Source organism: Sparus aurata, chromosome 9, assembly GCF_900880675.1.
Source record: "Sparus aurata chromosome 9, fSpaAur1.1, whole genome shotgun sequence".
Taxonomy (NCBI): domain Eukaryota; kingdom Metazoa; phylum Chordata; class Actinopteri; order Spariformes; family Sparidae; genus Sparus; species Sparus aurata.
The window spans coordinates 29,044,201-29,059,802 of record NC_044195.1 but is presented as its reverse complement, the minus strand read 5'-3'; the positions used below and the strand labels follow the sequence as shown (position 1 = coordinate 29,059,802).

General features: G+C 39.1%; 1 protein-coding gene across 2 annotated transcripts in view; it reads right to left on the bottom strand.

The window, feature by feature from the left end:
• Positions 1 to 15,602, bottom strand: part of dnah7 (dynein, axonemal, heavy chain 7) — a 74,188-nt gene that overhangs the window by 30,340 nt on the left and 28,246 nt on the right. For both annotated transcript variants that reach the window (XM_030429259.1, XM_030429260.1), the window contains exons 32-41: positions 12,477 to 12,659; positions 10,624 to 10,800; positions 10,124 to 10,255; positions 7,383 to 7,604; positions 6,059 to 6,256; positions 3,317 to 3,472; positions 2,900 to 3,068; positions 1,741 to 1,867; positions 849 to 1,068; positions 18 to 644 (exon numbers count right to left, since the gene is read on the bottom strand). In XM_030429259.1, coding sequence (XP_030285119.1) covers positions 18 to 644; positions 849 to 1,068; positions 1,741 to 1,867; positions 2,900 to 3,068; positions 3,317 to 3,472; positions 6,059 to 6,256; positions 7,383 to 7,604; positions 10,124 to 10,255; positions 10,624 to 10,800; positions 12,477 to 12,659 — 2,211 coding nt within the window. The remainder of the gene's footprint in view (positions 1 to 17; positions 645 to 848; positions 1,069 to 1,740; positions 1,868 to 2,899; positions 3,069 to 3,316; positions 3,473 to 6,058; positions 6,257 to 7,382; positions 7,605 to 10,123; positions 10,256 to 10,623; positions 10,801 to 12,476; positions 12,660 to 15,602) is intronic.

The following is a 15,602-nucleotide window of genomic DNA, read 5'->3' as shown; positions in this document are numbered from 1 at the left end:
CCCCCCATATACTTTACCTCACCAGTGTTGAGCAGGTTGCCAATGTCCTCAAGAAAAGACTCGGTTTTGATTTGAGTGTCTGTGAAAAGGAAAACTCCATGAGCTTCACCCTGTGTAGACTTCCTCATGATAAGCTTCAGGTCGTCATGCCACTCCGTGTTGCCGTAGGTCTTGGAGATTTCCACCTGGAAAAGCTCTGCCTCAGCCATGTAGGCAGCCAACCGGGTGAGAGACTGGCGCCCACTCCCACCCACACCAACCAGCAAGGCGTGACCACTTGGCTGCTTTAGGATGCGGGAAATACGGCACACGTGTTCGATGGCAAAACGGAAGAGCACCAGATTCATAGGTGCTTTGCTGATGTTGTTGAACTCCTCCAGGTGCGACTCCACTACTTGTCGGAGCTGGTCGAGGTTGTGCACCTCTCGGTAGGTGCGGTCCTCACCCTTGGGATCGTGAAAGTCACAGAACATAAGGCTGCGCAGGTCATCCTCAGTGACATTTCCATCACAGTCCTGGTCTAAATGCTGAAAGAGCTGATGGAAGTCTTCCTCCATGTGACTCTGAGACACCACCTGTAAATAGCTCACGAGCCAGGAACGATCCGTGTCCTGAACCAGTCGATCATAGTAAACCCTCAGGACCTGAGGATCAACAAGAAAAGGAAAGTGTGAGTTTGAGTGAAAAGTACAAAGGAATCTTCTCACCGGCATAAGCATAGCTGACTGCAGCTCTATGTATTTCCACTTTCTGTATTTTTATGATATTTCTATTTAATTTGTATGTTTCTGATAGTTTAGTTACATAGCTGTCAAGTATTTTCCACTGTTTGTTGTGTAGAACAATACCTCATGCACCAAGAGGCGTTTGATGACAGATGGTTCATCTGCAGACTCTGGCCGCGACAGGCAGATGCCCTGAATGACCCGGGAGACATCGCGCAGATTGAACAAGTAATGGGACTTTGTAGGGGTGGGTAGCAGGTTCTTGGTGGACTCTTTGTACACTGACATGGTACTGTTGACAATCTGAGAGGTCAGAGCTGCAAATGGCTTGGGAAAAGAAAACCTGTTGATGAAATGGTTGAATGATTGTTAAGACTCCATTCAGAATATTTCCCATAATTAAGTGAAAAATGTATCAATGAAATATTTATATGTTAAATAAATATGTATGATCAATGATACTTTTCTATCATATTAATGCATTAACATTGTATTTCCAAAACTCCAATATATGCCAAAGTGTTAAAATGCTATCTTGTTAGAATGCAGGTGATACTCCTGTTTGCAGGAGTGGTTGGATAGATTTGAAACCTATCCAACAGATTTGATTGCTTCCGGACTTGGGGTCTCTGAGGTAAACACTGTAGCAGTGCCGTGAGAGGGGAGGAAAAAGAACATATTTAATCCTGTGATTACTGAAACAGAATCATGTGTAGAACAATGTATCCTCCTAACTTGTAGTCGCCTGTCAGTTTTAATAATATAATTATTTCTGTTCTAAAGTGGAATAATACATTAAAATATGACTACAACAATGGCATTTTTTAGAGACGATATTTGAATCTTTGTTTGGTTAATTTAGAATTCATTGTGTTGATAAAAGTGGTGGGATACCATCCCAGAGCCTTAAAAAGTTGTGGCTCTAATATAATTTACTAAAGACTGAAATTGATGCAGTTTATGTGCACCAGAGTAGCTCAGTGGATGATATGTAGATCCCTGGGTATAAACATACCTAATCGTGAAATGCCAGTCTGTGATCCTGGAGAAGATTGTGTACATAGTCTTCTCGTCAAAATCATTAATGGTAATCATGTTGAAGTGGCGCAGGTACCGAGGGGTGACAGGGTTCCTCCCTCCACCTGAAATACAAGCAGGACAGAAAGAGATAAACTATATCTCTGTCACATATAACATTCCTCATACTGTTGGTATGCCTCCACTGAACTGTTTCTGTTACACTATGACCCAGTGTACCTTTTTTTTCTTCTTATTTCCATGTCTATTTTCTGTCTTTTTGTGAGCAAAAAAAACCCCAACTATTTTTTTTTCTATTACAACATTATTATTATTATTTCAGTTTTTGAATGCATCATTATATTAAGAGAACCACAGCATTTTAGATGACAAAATACACTACATGTTGCTCTCATGTTCATAGTGATGTACTTACATTTAAAAGGGTAACTAAGGTTCAGAATTTGCTCACACATTTTCTAGACCAACAATATGTCCCCCAATGGCATAGCACACAGGGAATCCACTCATGACTTGATCTAAGTCTGAATCTCAGTCAACAGAGTCTACAAAGGGGACAACAGTAGCTGCTAGCCCTATGGTTCATTGATGTTTGAGTTACCAGGACATAGCACTGGTCTCAATTCAACACACACGTTTACATTTGTAATTCAATATACTTGGACACCAGTAAAAATGGGCTCCTCCATTGTTTTCCTTGGTGTGGGTTCAGTGGCTGCCATGGCTATACTGGGCAGCAGCTTAGAAAAGCTGAACAACTGTCAGCACAGGCATCGGGAGCAAATACTGTAGCTGTGTTGGCACCTGAGTGTGGCACCCAGCCTCTTTCTCTGACAGCTGTTGCTGCCAGCTGCCTCAGTGGACAGGGCTGGTTTCACATTTACACCGGCGGTGGTTGTGGTGTAGGTGGAAGTGGTAAACACTTGCTATCTGTGAGCAGCTTAAGGCAGTGAGGAGCTCCACGAAACAGCAGGTAGTGCTTTGTGACACTGACAACACCTCAGCAGCCGTTAGAGGAAAATAAAGTATTCGCTTTACCCACCTAAACATCTGCAGTCCATCAACCAATCAAGGGCTCTGATTCAATATAATTGCTTTGACAATACACTTCTGATAAAACCACAATTGCTACTCACCAGGTGGTCCCATGGCACAAATGACCTGGATATCCACCAAGTTGATCATAGAGCAGTCTTTCGTGTCATACCAGTTCCAGTGGTCCAGCCACTGACGCAGCAGCTCTACAGGGGGCTGGGCACCATAAACCTCCCTGGCTGGCATGTTCACATCGTCAACAAATATCACCTGACAAAGTATTACATTAGAAAACAAGATGAAATACTGATAATGCCACAACATACTTAAAACTATAGTCTTTTTGTAGAAAAAACACATTACACATGCATCCAAGAATAAAAGTGTGCTTGCTTTAAAAAAGGACTACAAATCATTACAACTGACAGCCTTTTAGTGACTCAACACTGATATGAGTGCAAACTGAAACAAGCCATTCCACGATAAAACATCTAATGAATACAAGAAAGAGGCCGTACCATTTTCTTTCCCAATGGAGGACCGAACACTCCTTTGCGCCGCTTATCTAGCTTGGACATAATAATGTTTTGGGTCTGAGCAGCTGTGGTCTGAGCTGAAAAGTTGATAAATAATGGGCTGTACACATCCTTCTGCAGCTGATTCAATAGGAAGTCCTGGGCAAGAGATATTAGAAATACAAACAAAGATTATCATCAAATCTCTCAGGAAAAGAGACACTCTGAAAAAAAAGCACTGTATGACAATAAATGGAATGTTTACACAGTTTGTATAAGGATTTACTAATGAAGTACACCCTGTTGTTGTACAGTACAATTAATCAAATGTATGTGTGTATTTATGGGGATATTTAGAACATCCATGGGGACTTCAAGCAAGCTTGATAATTGCATACTTGACAAATAGTACATTTGGTTGAAAATGTTTCAAAGTGATCTCACCCTCTGTTCTGTGTCAGCATGCCAAATACAGCCTGTACAGGTAGAGTACACATAAAATGATAATTTCGTATTTGATCCCAGAAAATGGTTGTGATAAGCTTTATAATCTAATTAAATGTGGCATTTAGTGGGAATTTCATTAGATAAAAGCTGGATCTAAGTTAATCGCTGAAAATGACTGTGAAATGAAGTAGGGGGCTAGTTGCCCTCTGAGGAAATATCTAAAGTAATGTTCTGCAGGTCAAAAGGGTAAAATCAATGAATTTTTGATTTCGCATGAAGGTTTACAAAAGGGCATTTCACTAAAAGCTTTAAGAGGCTTTCATGAAAGGTCATTTTGATAAGATGGCCTTTTGGACAACTGGCCTTTTGTGTTTCTATGAGCAGAGAAGGTAGAACAGAGAACGTTGTCACGGGTGATTTGATGTCTTTTATAAGCATTTGATCTATTTTCATGGTATTTTATTATGTACCGTATGTGGTAAGCACTCATGCTTCCCTTGTGCACATGTTTATTAGCATGATCACAGTGCTCTCACACAATTGTGAAATCATGTGGGTAATGACCTGCATAATTAAAGGGGGCTTGTGATGAGAATGATCACATGCTGCAGCCGTGGTGCATCATCATCCTCTTGACTAAATTATAAACCAGTGGCACAGCTTCTGTCTGTCTCACTCAAGAGTCCACTGAGGCAGGTGAAGGAGCCTTGTGTACAGCTGTCTGATGGTATTGGTGCGGGCATCGTGCCAGTCACATTCTTATGGTCTGAGTAGCTGGTGCTCCTTTATCACTCCTGCCAGATTTGGGATTCAGCCACGGTCTGCTGGTTGCACGGGACAGGGCTGCTCCACCACGCAGACAGGAAGGAAGTGGAGAACAAGGCAGGCTCCCCAGTGAGATGATCTCTATTCACCCCAGAGTCTCAAGTTTGAGCACACTAATGGAGGAACTAATGAAGCAAAGGGAAGGAGGGGGGGATTAGTCCTTGATATAAATAGCTGAAGGTCTGCGGAGAGATACTCAGTATTCCTCCAAGGTGGCCATTTCACACCTGGTGTCTGTGGCTGTATTGCCTCCAAATAATTTGTGTGTCAGGAGCACTTGCTTAAGTTTCCTGAGGCTGGGACTACACTACACTGGAAACAAATGTTCACTCAACCGAAAGAATGACAGTGTTTTTCAGCTTATGAAAATAAACATTTCTACTAATAAAAATTGCTTGAAGTCCAGTCCCCCATTCCCCTTGAGAGCAGACGATGGGCAAAAAAAGAGACGAACGGAGAAATAAAAAAAAAGACAAATTTAGCTCAAGCAAATTATAGGGACCCTGTGGAGGTTTTAGACCATATGTAGCACAATGGGCAATGTTATGATGAATGGGTCCCAGTTTAGTTTGTATCTTGGGACTCACGTGCATGGGGATACAGGTGGCATGATTCACATTCATGCCGAAGGTTTCCTGCTATTTTGATGATCAATGGTGATGGTAAAGGCACCACGAAGCACAGCAATACGCTAGCCAACGTCAAAATATAGAACACTGCAGGCTAGCAAATAAACATGTAACAATGAAGGTTTAGGAATATCTAAAAGGTAATTTTAGTGAGGAAGAAAATACATGTTGCCTCAGGGATACACCAAATGAATTTTGCAAAAAACTAAACTCCACAAAGTACCTTTTGATACTATTTCAATAATCATTGTGGATTGTCTGAACCTTAAAAAAAATGGTGTTACAACAAATGTTGTTGTAGAATTGCATTTAGTAGAGCGCAAACCTCCACCAAGGCCCGACAGTCCCCTTTTGTACTCACTCACAGATATCAGCCACAGAAATAAGCGTGATTTTATAATAGTTACGCTAGCTAGCTGACTTTAAAGCAGTACAGTATGCTTAGTGCAAACTGATACCAACACCATTGGCGTTATGATATTGTTAGCAACCTTTTTAACAGCTGGAACCAACTGTCAGAATTCTTACACAGAGGTAAACAATACAGTCACTTTGGACCTGATCAAAACTCTTAATTCACAATCATAATGATGTTTTTGAGGAAAACAGACACTTTCATTCTGCACCTTTCTCCAAGTTCTGTAAGCGTATTATTAAAAAAAAAAAAGATTTATTTAGTTGAAAATGATATCAATATGACCTTTAAGTAGCTGTGGTCGATTAAATCTGCTGGATGTGGTGTATCTGCATCATTCTTACCTAAAATTCCTTTCTGCTCAACACTTTATACCAAAGTGCTTTCCAAATGTCACATTAATAAAATAATAGAAAGCAGATGACTCACTGTAATGTAGACACTCTTGCCGGTACCAGTGGGACCGATGAATATAGCGGGCTTCTGGTGGGTGACGAGGAGCTCCATCAGTGCCATGTAGCGCACTGTGTTCTCAGTGGGCACGATGATCTCATTGAACTGCATGTCCTTGCATATGGGGGGAGCAGTATTTAGCTCATCTGTCCAGAGCTCCCACCTGCCTGGGCCCTGTAGAAGGAGGAAAAAAAAAACGACTAGGACTTCCATTTTAGATATGAAAATGAATTGTGCCTCCACTCAAACAAAACATATCAAGTCGACACATAATATCTAGTCTCTGGCTGTAGATGTCAAAGTATGACAACATGGAGCATCCACATGGATTTGTCTACACTGTGAGACATAGACCGATCAGGTATTTGTACATAAAAGGTCTCTAATCTTATATGACCTTTTCCTTCAATAGCCTACAAAATATCAACATGATGTATATTTGGTAAATGGCTTTGAAGCTAGATGTGGCATCAACCATCCCTCTGGCTTTGGTACCAAAGAGAAATCCATAATAGTCTTGTGTAGCCAGACTTCTTTGTTAAATCCATATAAACTCTAAATAAGAGATCTTGGCCAAACCCATTTTATATTCAATATAGCCTGGATAATTACTAATAAATGCATAAATGTCACACTGATTAGATCAATTCCAGGGTAATTTTTCTCTAAAAACTTTGTTACAGTGGACTTTCAACACATTTACAAACCACATTTACAAAATATCTCAAATCTGCTTAAATTGGGAAACAAGACTGTAACATTGATATGAAACTGAATTTTCCATCACATAATAAAAACAAAATACAAATTAACTGGCGAATAATTAAGTGCAGGTGGCGCTGTGCGACTGAGACTGAAGCAAGACACAATAAAGGTCACACAAAGATAAAAAATGAGCATCCCTCTTTAGACCCCTGAGGAAAAAGAAAAATGTAATAATGGTATGTAACTCTGTCAAGTCCATAAGTGGTTTTGTCAGTTACTGTGGTCAAAAACTACTGTATAGAACTGCATAATCATTCGTATTCTTTATTATGACAGAGAGATATTTGGTTTTCGTGCCAATTTACCCTGACCTCTGACCACCAACATCTAATCAGTTCATCTTTCCATCCACATTTGAAGAATTTCCCTAAAGGCTTTCTTGAGATATTGCGTTCACAAGAATGAGATGGATGAACAGATGTATGGATTGACAGCCTGAATTACATTACGCCTCCGGCCACAGATATCGCCGCCGTGGGGGCATAAAAATGCAGCGCAGTGCTTTCCGCTACACAATTATCAGAAGCAGCCATACCTCTTTAATGAAGCGATATTGGTAGACTGTTCCATCAGTGGGCAGCGGCACTGTGAGCTGTTTAGCTGGAGCCTCTACAGTGGCCAGGATGCCGTGGCAGGCTCGTGTCTCTTCACTTAGAGAGCCATTCAGTACCTCCCTAACCACAGCATCAAACTTGTGTCGGCCGATATCATCACAGCTGGAACCCACAGACCACATCAGGCAGAACACAAAGATGCCCTGTGTAAAAGAAAAAAATAAGGACAGCCTTCATTGCTTTTGTGGGCCAAATAATTAATTGGATGAGTGCATTAATGCTTCACACCAGTTGCTTAAGTAGAATATAATAACTGGATAAACATGGACCTTATTACATGATACAGTTCATGTTTTTGTTGCTTTTTTTTTAATGGTATCATAAAATCACCTACTTTACAGCTGCATTTTTTTACTTTCTGTTATTCATTATATTTTACAATCCTTACCTGTGGACCACCACCTACAATATGGACATTTATGTTCAGTAAAGTGTTTCTAGATTATTGCTGAGTATCAGGTTATCAAGTTACTAAATAGATACTTTCATAAAAGTATGACATCTTAGTAGAGATAGTTTGTCAACATTCTCATTGCACAGACAAGATTAAAATCATTGAACTGATTCAAATGTACAGTACACATGTTATTTCATGAGACAAACACCAGAATCCACGGAGCACAGATGTCTTTGTTGGGAAAAACAACAGGAATCCTGTAGTCATTGAAAATTCCAATGGCCTCATGAGCTATCATCAGCTTAGCAGCCTCATGATAGCTCCTGCTGTTTAAAGGCTGATTAATTCAACACTTTGATAATGAATGGCTGAGAAACATGGGAGAGAGAGGTTGAAAGGCATTCATCAGTGCAGTGTGCCACAGGGGGATAATAGCAGTGCTTTCAAAAGACAGGATTCAGGACCAAAAAAAATCGATTGGAACTCATGCAGGGGGCAAAAAAAGCACTCATCTGCTAAAACTTTTCCACGCTTTGTGGACCTGTTCGGAGGCAGACTTGATCGAAACAGTATGTAAAAGGGAAGGGGGTGGGCTTTTTGGGGGCTTCAGAGGAAATGCCATCGTTAATTCTGTTGTTTTCGGTTCACAACCTGAGCTGTGAACTCTTGTATTTCATGAGGGACTGCAGAAGTAACAGCAGATTGTCTAACACTGAACATCACTCAATCAAGCTACAGATGTAAAATGATCCCTCTTAAATATTAATACTATATCAGGAAGGCCCATAATTTTGATACTAGAGAGGCATAAGGAGGCTGTTTTTCAGTTCCTGTCTCAAAAACTAATGCAAGGAGATTTACTGTCATGTACAAAAGGATGACAATATAGAATAGCTTATCATCAGACATTTCAAAGTTAACAAGTAAAACTGTTTTTAAAAAGTTTGAATAAAATATCTAATGGAACAGAACACCAGCTGCCCTTTAAACAGGATGGGTTTTAATACATAATTACTGAATATATGATCATTAATGAGAGACATTTCTGGTCATGTTTTGTATTTATTTCATTTCATTTCATTTCCTTTGCTTTCCAAACTGTATCAGATATTTCTCTGACTATAGAGACAATGTGGGCACTGTGTCATTGTTTTTGTCATTAGTAGTTTTATTGTTTTATCATTGTTTGTTTCTTTTTGTCTTGGATTTTTAGTTGTTTTATATTACGATGTAACGTGTGCTTGTGTGGACCCAAGGAAGAAAAGCCTCTACCATATTAGTGGCTAATGGGGATCCATCGAAATAAATAAGACCATTGTTGGAACTGTTGTTATTTAATTGCACTTTACAGCTACAGATTACTTGTACCGCACAATTTGATCATTTCATACCTGTGTTACAACATTTGTTCTAACTAGGCTGTGAATAAGGCATTTGTAGAATTTGGGAACTGACGAGAAGGAAAAATAGAAGTCAGAAAGTTTGCCTGTATTCACTACCATACTAGGTCAAAACAGGGGAGATTGGTCTGCCAATATGTCAAATTTGGTCAGTGTCCTCTGTAGTTTTGCAGTGTATCTGGCACCAGTGGCTCTTGTCTCTTTTCTCTTGCTATACATTCAAGCAAACCGGTCATTTTACCCATTTAGTGCGGTTTCTCACTTATGTAAGCCTTTTTTGTCTCCACCATGATTTTCTGCACTCACAAGCAAAACCACAGGCTTACAACATCAATGGGGAAACAAAACTTGACATCGCAATTCTTTTAAACCAGAAATATTCTCGATTTGTATTCTGAGCATATAACAACTCTGTTTAGAGTTCTTACTATTTATTTCCTCTCATACAAGCACAGAATAAATGTACATGGTCAGCTATAGTCTTTGCTGTGTGTTCAAGTGCAACTTTTTGACAGAAGATGACATGGTGACACATTGGTGATTAGTGTTTCTAAGCTTTTGTGGTTCAACTGTTGTACGTTTGCTTTGTTGCGTTATGCAAGTAGATGTTTGACACTAAGACCTTCAGATACAGAGGCTTGGTTATGTTATGTGTGTATATTGTACCTGGCAGGATGCTTCCAGAACACTGGGATTAATAAACCTTAATTAACTCATTAATGTTTTCTAATAACCCATAATGGGCATTTACGTTGCTGTAGCCACTTGTGGTTTAACATATTCAATGAATAACTTATCATTGTTAATTAAACAATAATAATTGTTCATAGCAGGAACAATAGTAGCAGTGGGTGTGTTCACAAACCTCCAACCAGGAGCAAATATCGTTTTCGTTCATGCTCTTCATCTTTGCTTCATCATGAAACTCATCCATCATACAGTCCATCAGATTCATCAGGGATTTGACTAGATTGGTGTCAGAGGTCGGCGACAGCTCCTAAGAAAGGTGGAAGAGAAACAAAAACACATCAAAACTCGAAGACAAGTGATGTCTGAGTACAGTACTGCACTCAGAACTCATTAGAAGGTTTGTGCAGTTGACTAAACTTGTCAATCAAGAGACAATGCTGCAAGAAAAAGAGAAGCTAAACTAAAATGGAACTATTTAAAGGTCAAACTTTTCTGATAAAACATGCAGGAAGAAATACACAGACATAATATCAATAACCAAAGAAAAATGTACTGTACTGTCTACTGTAGACAAAGGGTGAAAAATTCCCCTTATTCGAGAAAAGACAATTATACTATTTGCCAACCAAGTCCAGCTGAAAAAATACACTGTATTAACTGAGGATGGTTCAGCACCTTGGTGGCCTTTCGAATGAGCTGTAAGCAGGCGGGCAGTATGCGGTCAAAAAGGGCAGTGATGAGGTCTTTGTGCACTGCGTTGACTGTAGCGGGCAGGGTATTGAGCCAGGACAACAAGAAGGGCCTCCAACCAAGCATATGAGGCTCCATGTAGATCATACCACAGCGAGACACCTGCCACAAACATACATCACGTCTTAAAACACATATCTGAACCAGTGGTACTCAAAGAACAACCAATTTATAAGGATACTATGGCCAATGCAGTGTGATAAACTTAATTAATGATTATTACGATATCATCATCTTAATCAAAAAGAAAAAATAGAATTGTGGTGGTTTGGAGCCCTAATTTTATCTTTATATTTATGGAGTTCATCCAAATAGTTCATATCATACCCTTTAAACTGGTGTATACCGTAAATACAAGTTTCCTGCATATGTGATTCCATGTTTAATGACAATCTGATAGCTAGATTACTACCTTTTTCTATAGGTAAGCTTTTAAATGAGATCCCATAGCTCCAAGACCCACCCAAGCAATAGCTTCAGTGCAGGTAAAGTTAGAAGAAAAGAGGAAAGATAAGCCGTGTACGGTGAAGACATGATGTATGAGCAGTAGCTAAGAGGCATGCCGATCTGAAATAGTGAAAGAAAAGAGTGCTTCTTTAAAAGAGTACATAAAGGGAGAACAATAACTTTAATAGACAAAGAAAGGCAGAAAGAAAGGAAAAATGAAGGAAAGGAGGAGAAGGAGAGATTAACAGTGCACAAAAGGGACCCTGCACAAAGTAGGGGGAGTTCGCTGTGATCACAAAAATGTTGATGCCTCTGCATTCAGCATGTTGAAAGGAACAGCTGACAGGCTATAGAGAATAAAAAATTGAAGTCTGCTTAATAAAAACATAGAGCCAGGGAGATGCAAAGGTATTCTCTCAAGGCATCTATGTATTGAAATCGAGTGCCTTTGTTACCGCCTCACAACAAAGGACCATAAGGAGAGGTACAATTTCTTGTTTAAAATGTTTTTTTTAACGTATTCTCTAGATCTATACAAGGATTGCAATTTATTTCAAAGCCTGTGATGTTTTTGTTTGCAAGTTTTAAAGTTTTATGACTGACTGCATTTATAATATGTTGGTTATCTCCTCGAGCAAAAATACAACCTGCAAAACATGTGTGTCTACTGCAAACTTCCATTTCACATAGCCTCAGTGGGAAATGAAATAAGAGAAACAGGGAAAAAGTAGTTATGTGATTTCACTCTGGTAGGACATGAAGACCTGGAACAGTTAAATGCATGAAGATATTTTGGGGTCAATTAAAAATATACTAACAGACTCTTGAACAGAGCACTTCCTTGTGTTTGTCTGTGCTAAATAGCATTCATTACAGCCATTTAGACACACACTTTAGACACATTAATAAAAATCAATCAAAATATGATCTCAAAATGCTGAATGTTTTGTACATATGTTTTGAACAGCTGTTCCGTTTTTTGACAAATTCTACTGTAATCAGGTAGATAACAGACAATGAAAGCAGACAGCACCAGGGCATGACCATTTAGGAAGAATACTCAAGAAAGTGTGTGATAAAGACAGGCATGAAGGGCATTTGTGTGTCATTGGAAGGATGATGAGATGATGTTGGTTAGAGAGCGATGGGCTATATTTATAAAAAAATGTGCTCAAAACCAGTTGCAAAAACTACCATCTGTGTAGAGAGAAATGTACGTTTCTAAATAACAATACATTTTCCATCCTCAGCTATATCCAGAGATTGAAAACCATCACTGCTAGAACGAAAACTCGGACAAAACCCTAAATCAAAGTGAAGGTGTTTCTCACTGTGGCTGGCGATGCCACCTCCAGGTCCATGGGCTCAAAGATGAGGCTCATTTGTGGCGACATCTGAATGATCTCACCGCTCATCAGACACAGCTTCTTGTTGTCGTCAAGCACTGTGTTCATATTCTCAATCCACACTGCGTCCACTGGGCCGTCAAAGATGAGCCATTTTCTGTCGGGGCTCTGAGAGGAGAAAGAAATATGATTGCTCACACGCTGAAGGCACATTTTCAGCACACCTTATGGCACAATTACATCAAAAGAAAGGTCGCAAACAGTCACCACATTGACCACATTGGTTACCTACTTGCTTGAGTTTTTCATTTATTCTACCTAACCAAAATGTAACACATTCCCTATAAAGCAAATATAGCTATAAGTGTAAAACTTTGTAATAATTGATGATGAGACAATTGACAGATGGAAGGTGGAATGTATGGATGTAAGGAGGCACAAACAGTCTGACAGATAAACACTTCTAACTCTGAGGAGGAGGATTTTTACTTCAAGGAAAAGACAAACTAAAATATGCTAAATTTCTTAAGTATTCCCGGAGCTTTAAAGTTTAGAAGGAGGGCTTAAAAGTGCAAGAAAAGAACTGACATTATATCACTTGGTTTATGAAGACAGTGCCGGTATCCTTTAATCGTATGCACATACTGTTTCCATTACCTTCCCTCTGACAGAAATCTGTGTGCATACTTTCAAGGTCACGAAACATCTCCTGTGCATTATAATGCTAGCGAATAATCTTTGCTAAATGAATGAAATTAACACCTACACTGTCATAATGGGAGATGACAACAAGAGTCTATTCCCCAGTTAAATGGACTGGCAAGGGCTGTGCTTTAAATTGATTTGTTGAAATATAAACAAATGGAGATGCCTGAGCTGGGGCCATCTGGTGCTTGAGAGGAAAGTGAGTACGCCATAATGTAATGATCTGACAGAGAGCGTTGGCACTGAAAAAAAAAAGAACGAAAATTACATTGTGTATATGCAGTGAGTTTAATACACTACACTGCTGCTGACTCCAGATTAGCACACAAAGAATTAGTTTAGTAAAATGCGATGCAGAAAAAAAAAGAGCAAAACAAAGAGACTTCTACCCAGAGGAGGAAAATGAGTTTCTTGAAACTGAATTAAGACCAGCCTTGTTCTTGTTTTCTATTTTCATTGCATCAGTATGTACTGCCTCGGCTGTCATAATCACTCCTCACACTCCTTATTCATTGACAAAAAAACAATTTGTACAATGACAACTTTATATACAGACACAGTTTTTAAAATGACAAGTTCATTTGGAAACAATTTGAGAATACGGCAAACAAATGATTTTCCGTTATGACGTGCACCCACTGCCATCAGTAAATCACTGTCCGTGTGTGTGTGTGTGTGTGTGTGTGTGTGTGTGTGTGAATGAAAGAGAGTTATTAAAGATCTAAATTTAACAAGACAGCAGAATGTTTCTTTTGTTTACCCTGTCACTGCAGCCTTTCTTTCTACCAGCTTGAAATTAATTGGAATGTCATGCCTATTGTACAACGATCCATCCTAAACTCGTAAACTGAGACTGAGGAGACAATAATGAATCTAAGTCTCATCTTCTGGCTGCACAGCTCCCTATAACATCAAACATTTGAGCATGTTGAATCTCTGGGCACATCCTAGTGTGTCTCAAGTATAACTTGCTTGAAGGTTTGAAGCCATAGGAGGAAGTGCAGCAGCAGTTTTCTCAATTGTTATGGAGGTAGCACATGGCTTCAAGGAATAGAATAATTCTACTGTCATCTCAGTTCTGCTTTACAAGTACTGTAGGTAGCCTGAATGTCTATTTTGAGCAGCAGCACAAAGTAGCTGAGACAGAGATATTTTTTGCTTTATCTAGTGGCACAAAGTTGCTTCAAATGCCTGTTTCCATAGAGACAGGATTGGTTTTAAAGCCTGTGATCTATGCTGATATTATGTATCACTTACTGTCATTACTTTGATATAACATTATTTGACGGATAATTGTAATTTTCATATAAGTGGATCAAATTTGAACAGGCCATATGACTTGATAAGGTCAGGAGAACTAACAAGTGATACCTCTGTACAACAATTGCAGTCACATAGTAACAAGGTAATTGAGCATCCAGCACTAAACAGATTTGAACTGAAACACACTGAAATGTGATGATACTTCTACTAGATCCTCCAACCATTTCACCTCACCTGGGGTAAACAAACCCCAAAATTCCAGTTACAATAAACTGCATTTACAGCTTCAATGTTCATATTATAGAGGCCATTTATACCCAAATCATTTCCATCTGAAAACTGTTTAGTGTGCTCATTTTCACGGTATCATTCAAATGTGGGAACAAAAACACATGGACATCATTCTGAGGCAGAAAAAGGGATAGAAACAATCACTGCAATGTCATCCTAGCAATGGTGGCTTTGGGAATCAGCATAAGTGTGAAAACTCTTATGTTAATTGGGCTAAGATTAAGTTTTTGTTAAGTAAACAAAATGCAGAAATCAAGCGGCGATGACTGTGAGGAACAGAAGTGTAAACGGCAGAACATCATACAGAAGTTTAAAGATCTAATGTCAGAAGCTCAGTATGACATATATTTAAAATGCTGGAGGCTTACATCAAAAAGTAACCCGTCTGACTGTCGTCCAGCTGATGCTGCGCAGCATGATAGACATCGCACTGCATGTTCCTCTGAGAAACATCTTTATAAAATGTTAATATTACTCTAAAGCTTCTTCTAAAGCTAAACTTCCTTCACCAAAACAAAGTTCTGACTGTTTTGACATATGTGAAAAAGTGCATCAGTCAAACTGTTGTGGGGGAAGCCATTAGCTGTGGACAACAGTTTCAGGAGAACATTTTTGTGTTTAATAATCGAAGATGATGAGATTTGTGGATTAAAAAAAAAAAAAGTTTAAAAGCTAAAATGAAAGTATTATGAAGCATAGTATTGGTTGGCAAATTTGTGAAAAGTGACTACAAACAGTACAGTATCTGACTGTGTTTTATATGACCAAAGAATAGGATCTCAGAGGGGCTGTGTGTGTATATTTGTCTGCCTGTATAATCACAGAGACACAGACTCAATCAATGACCTTGTA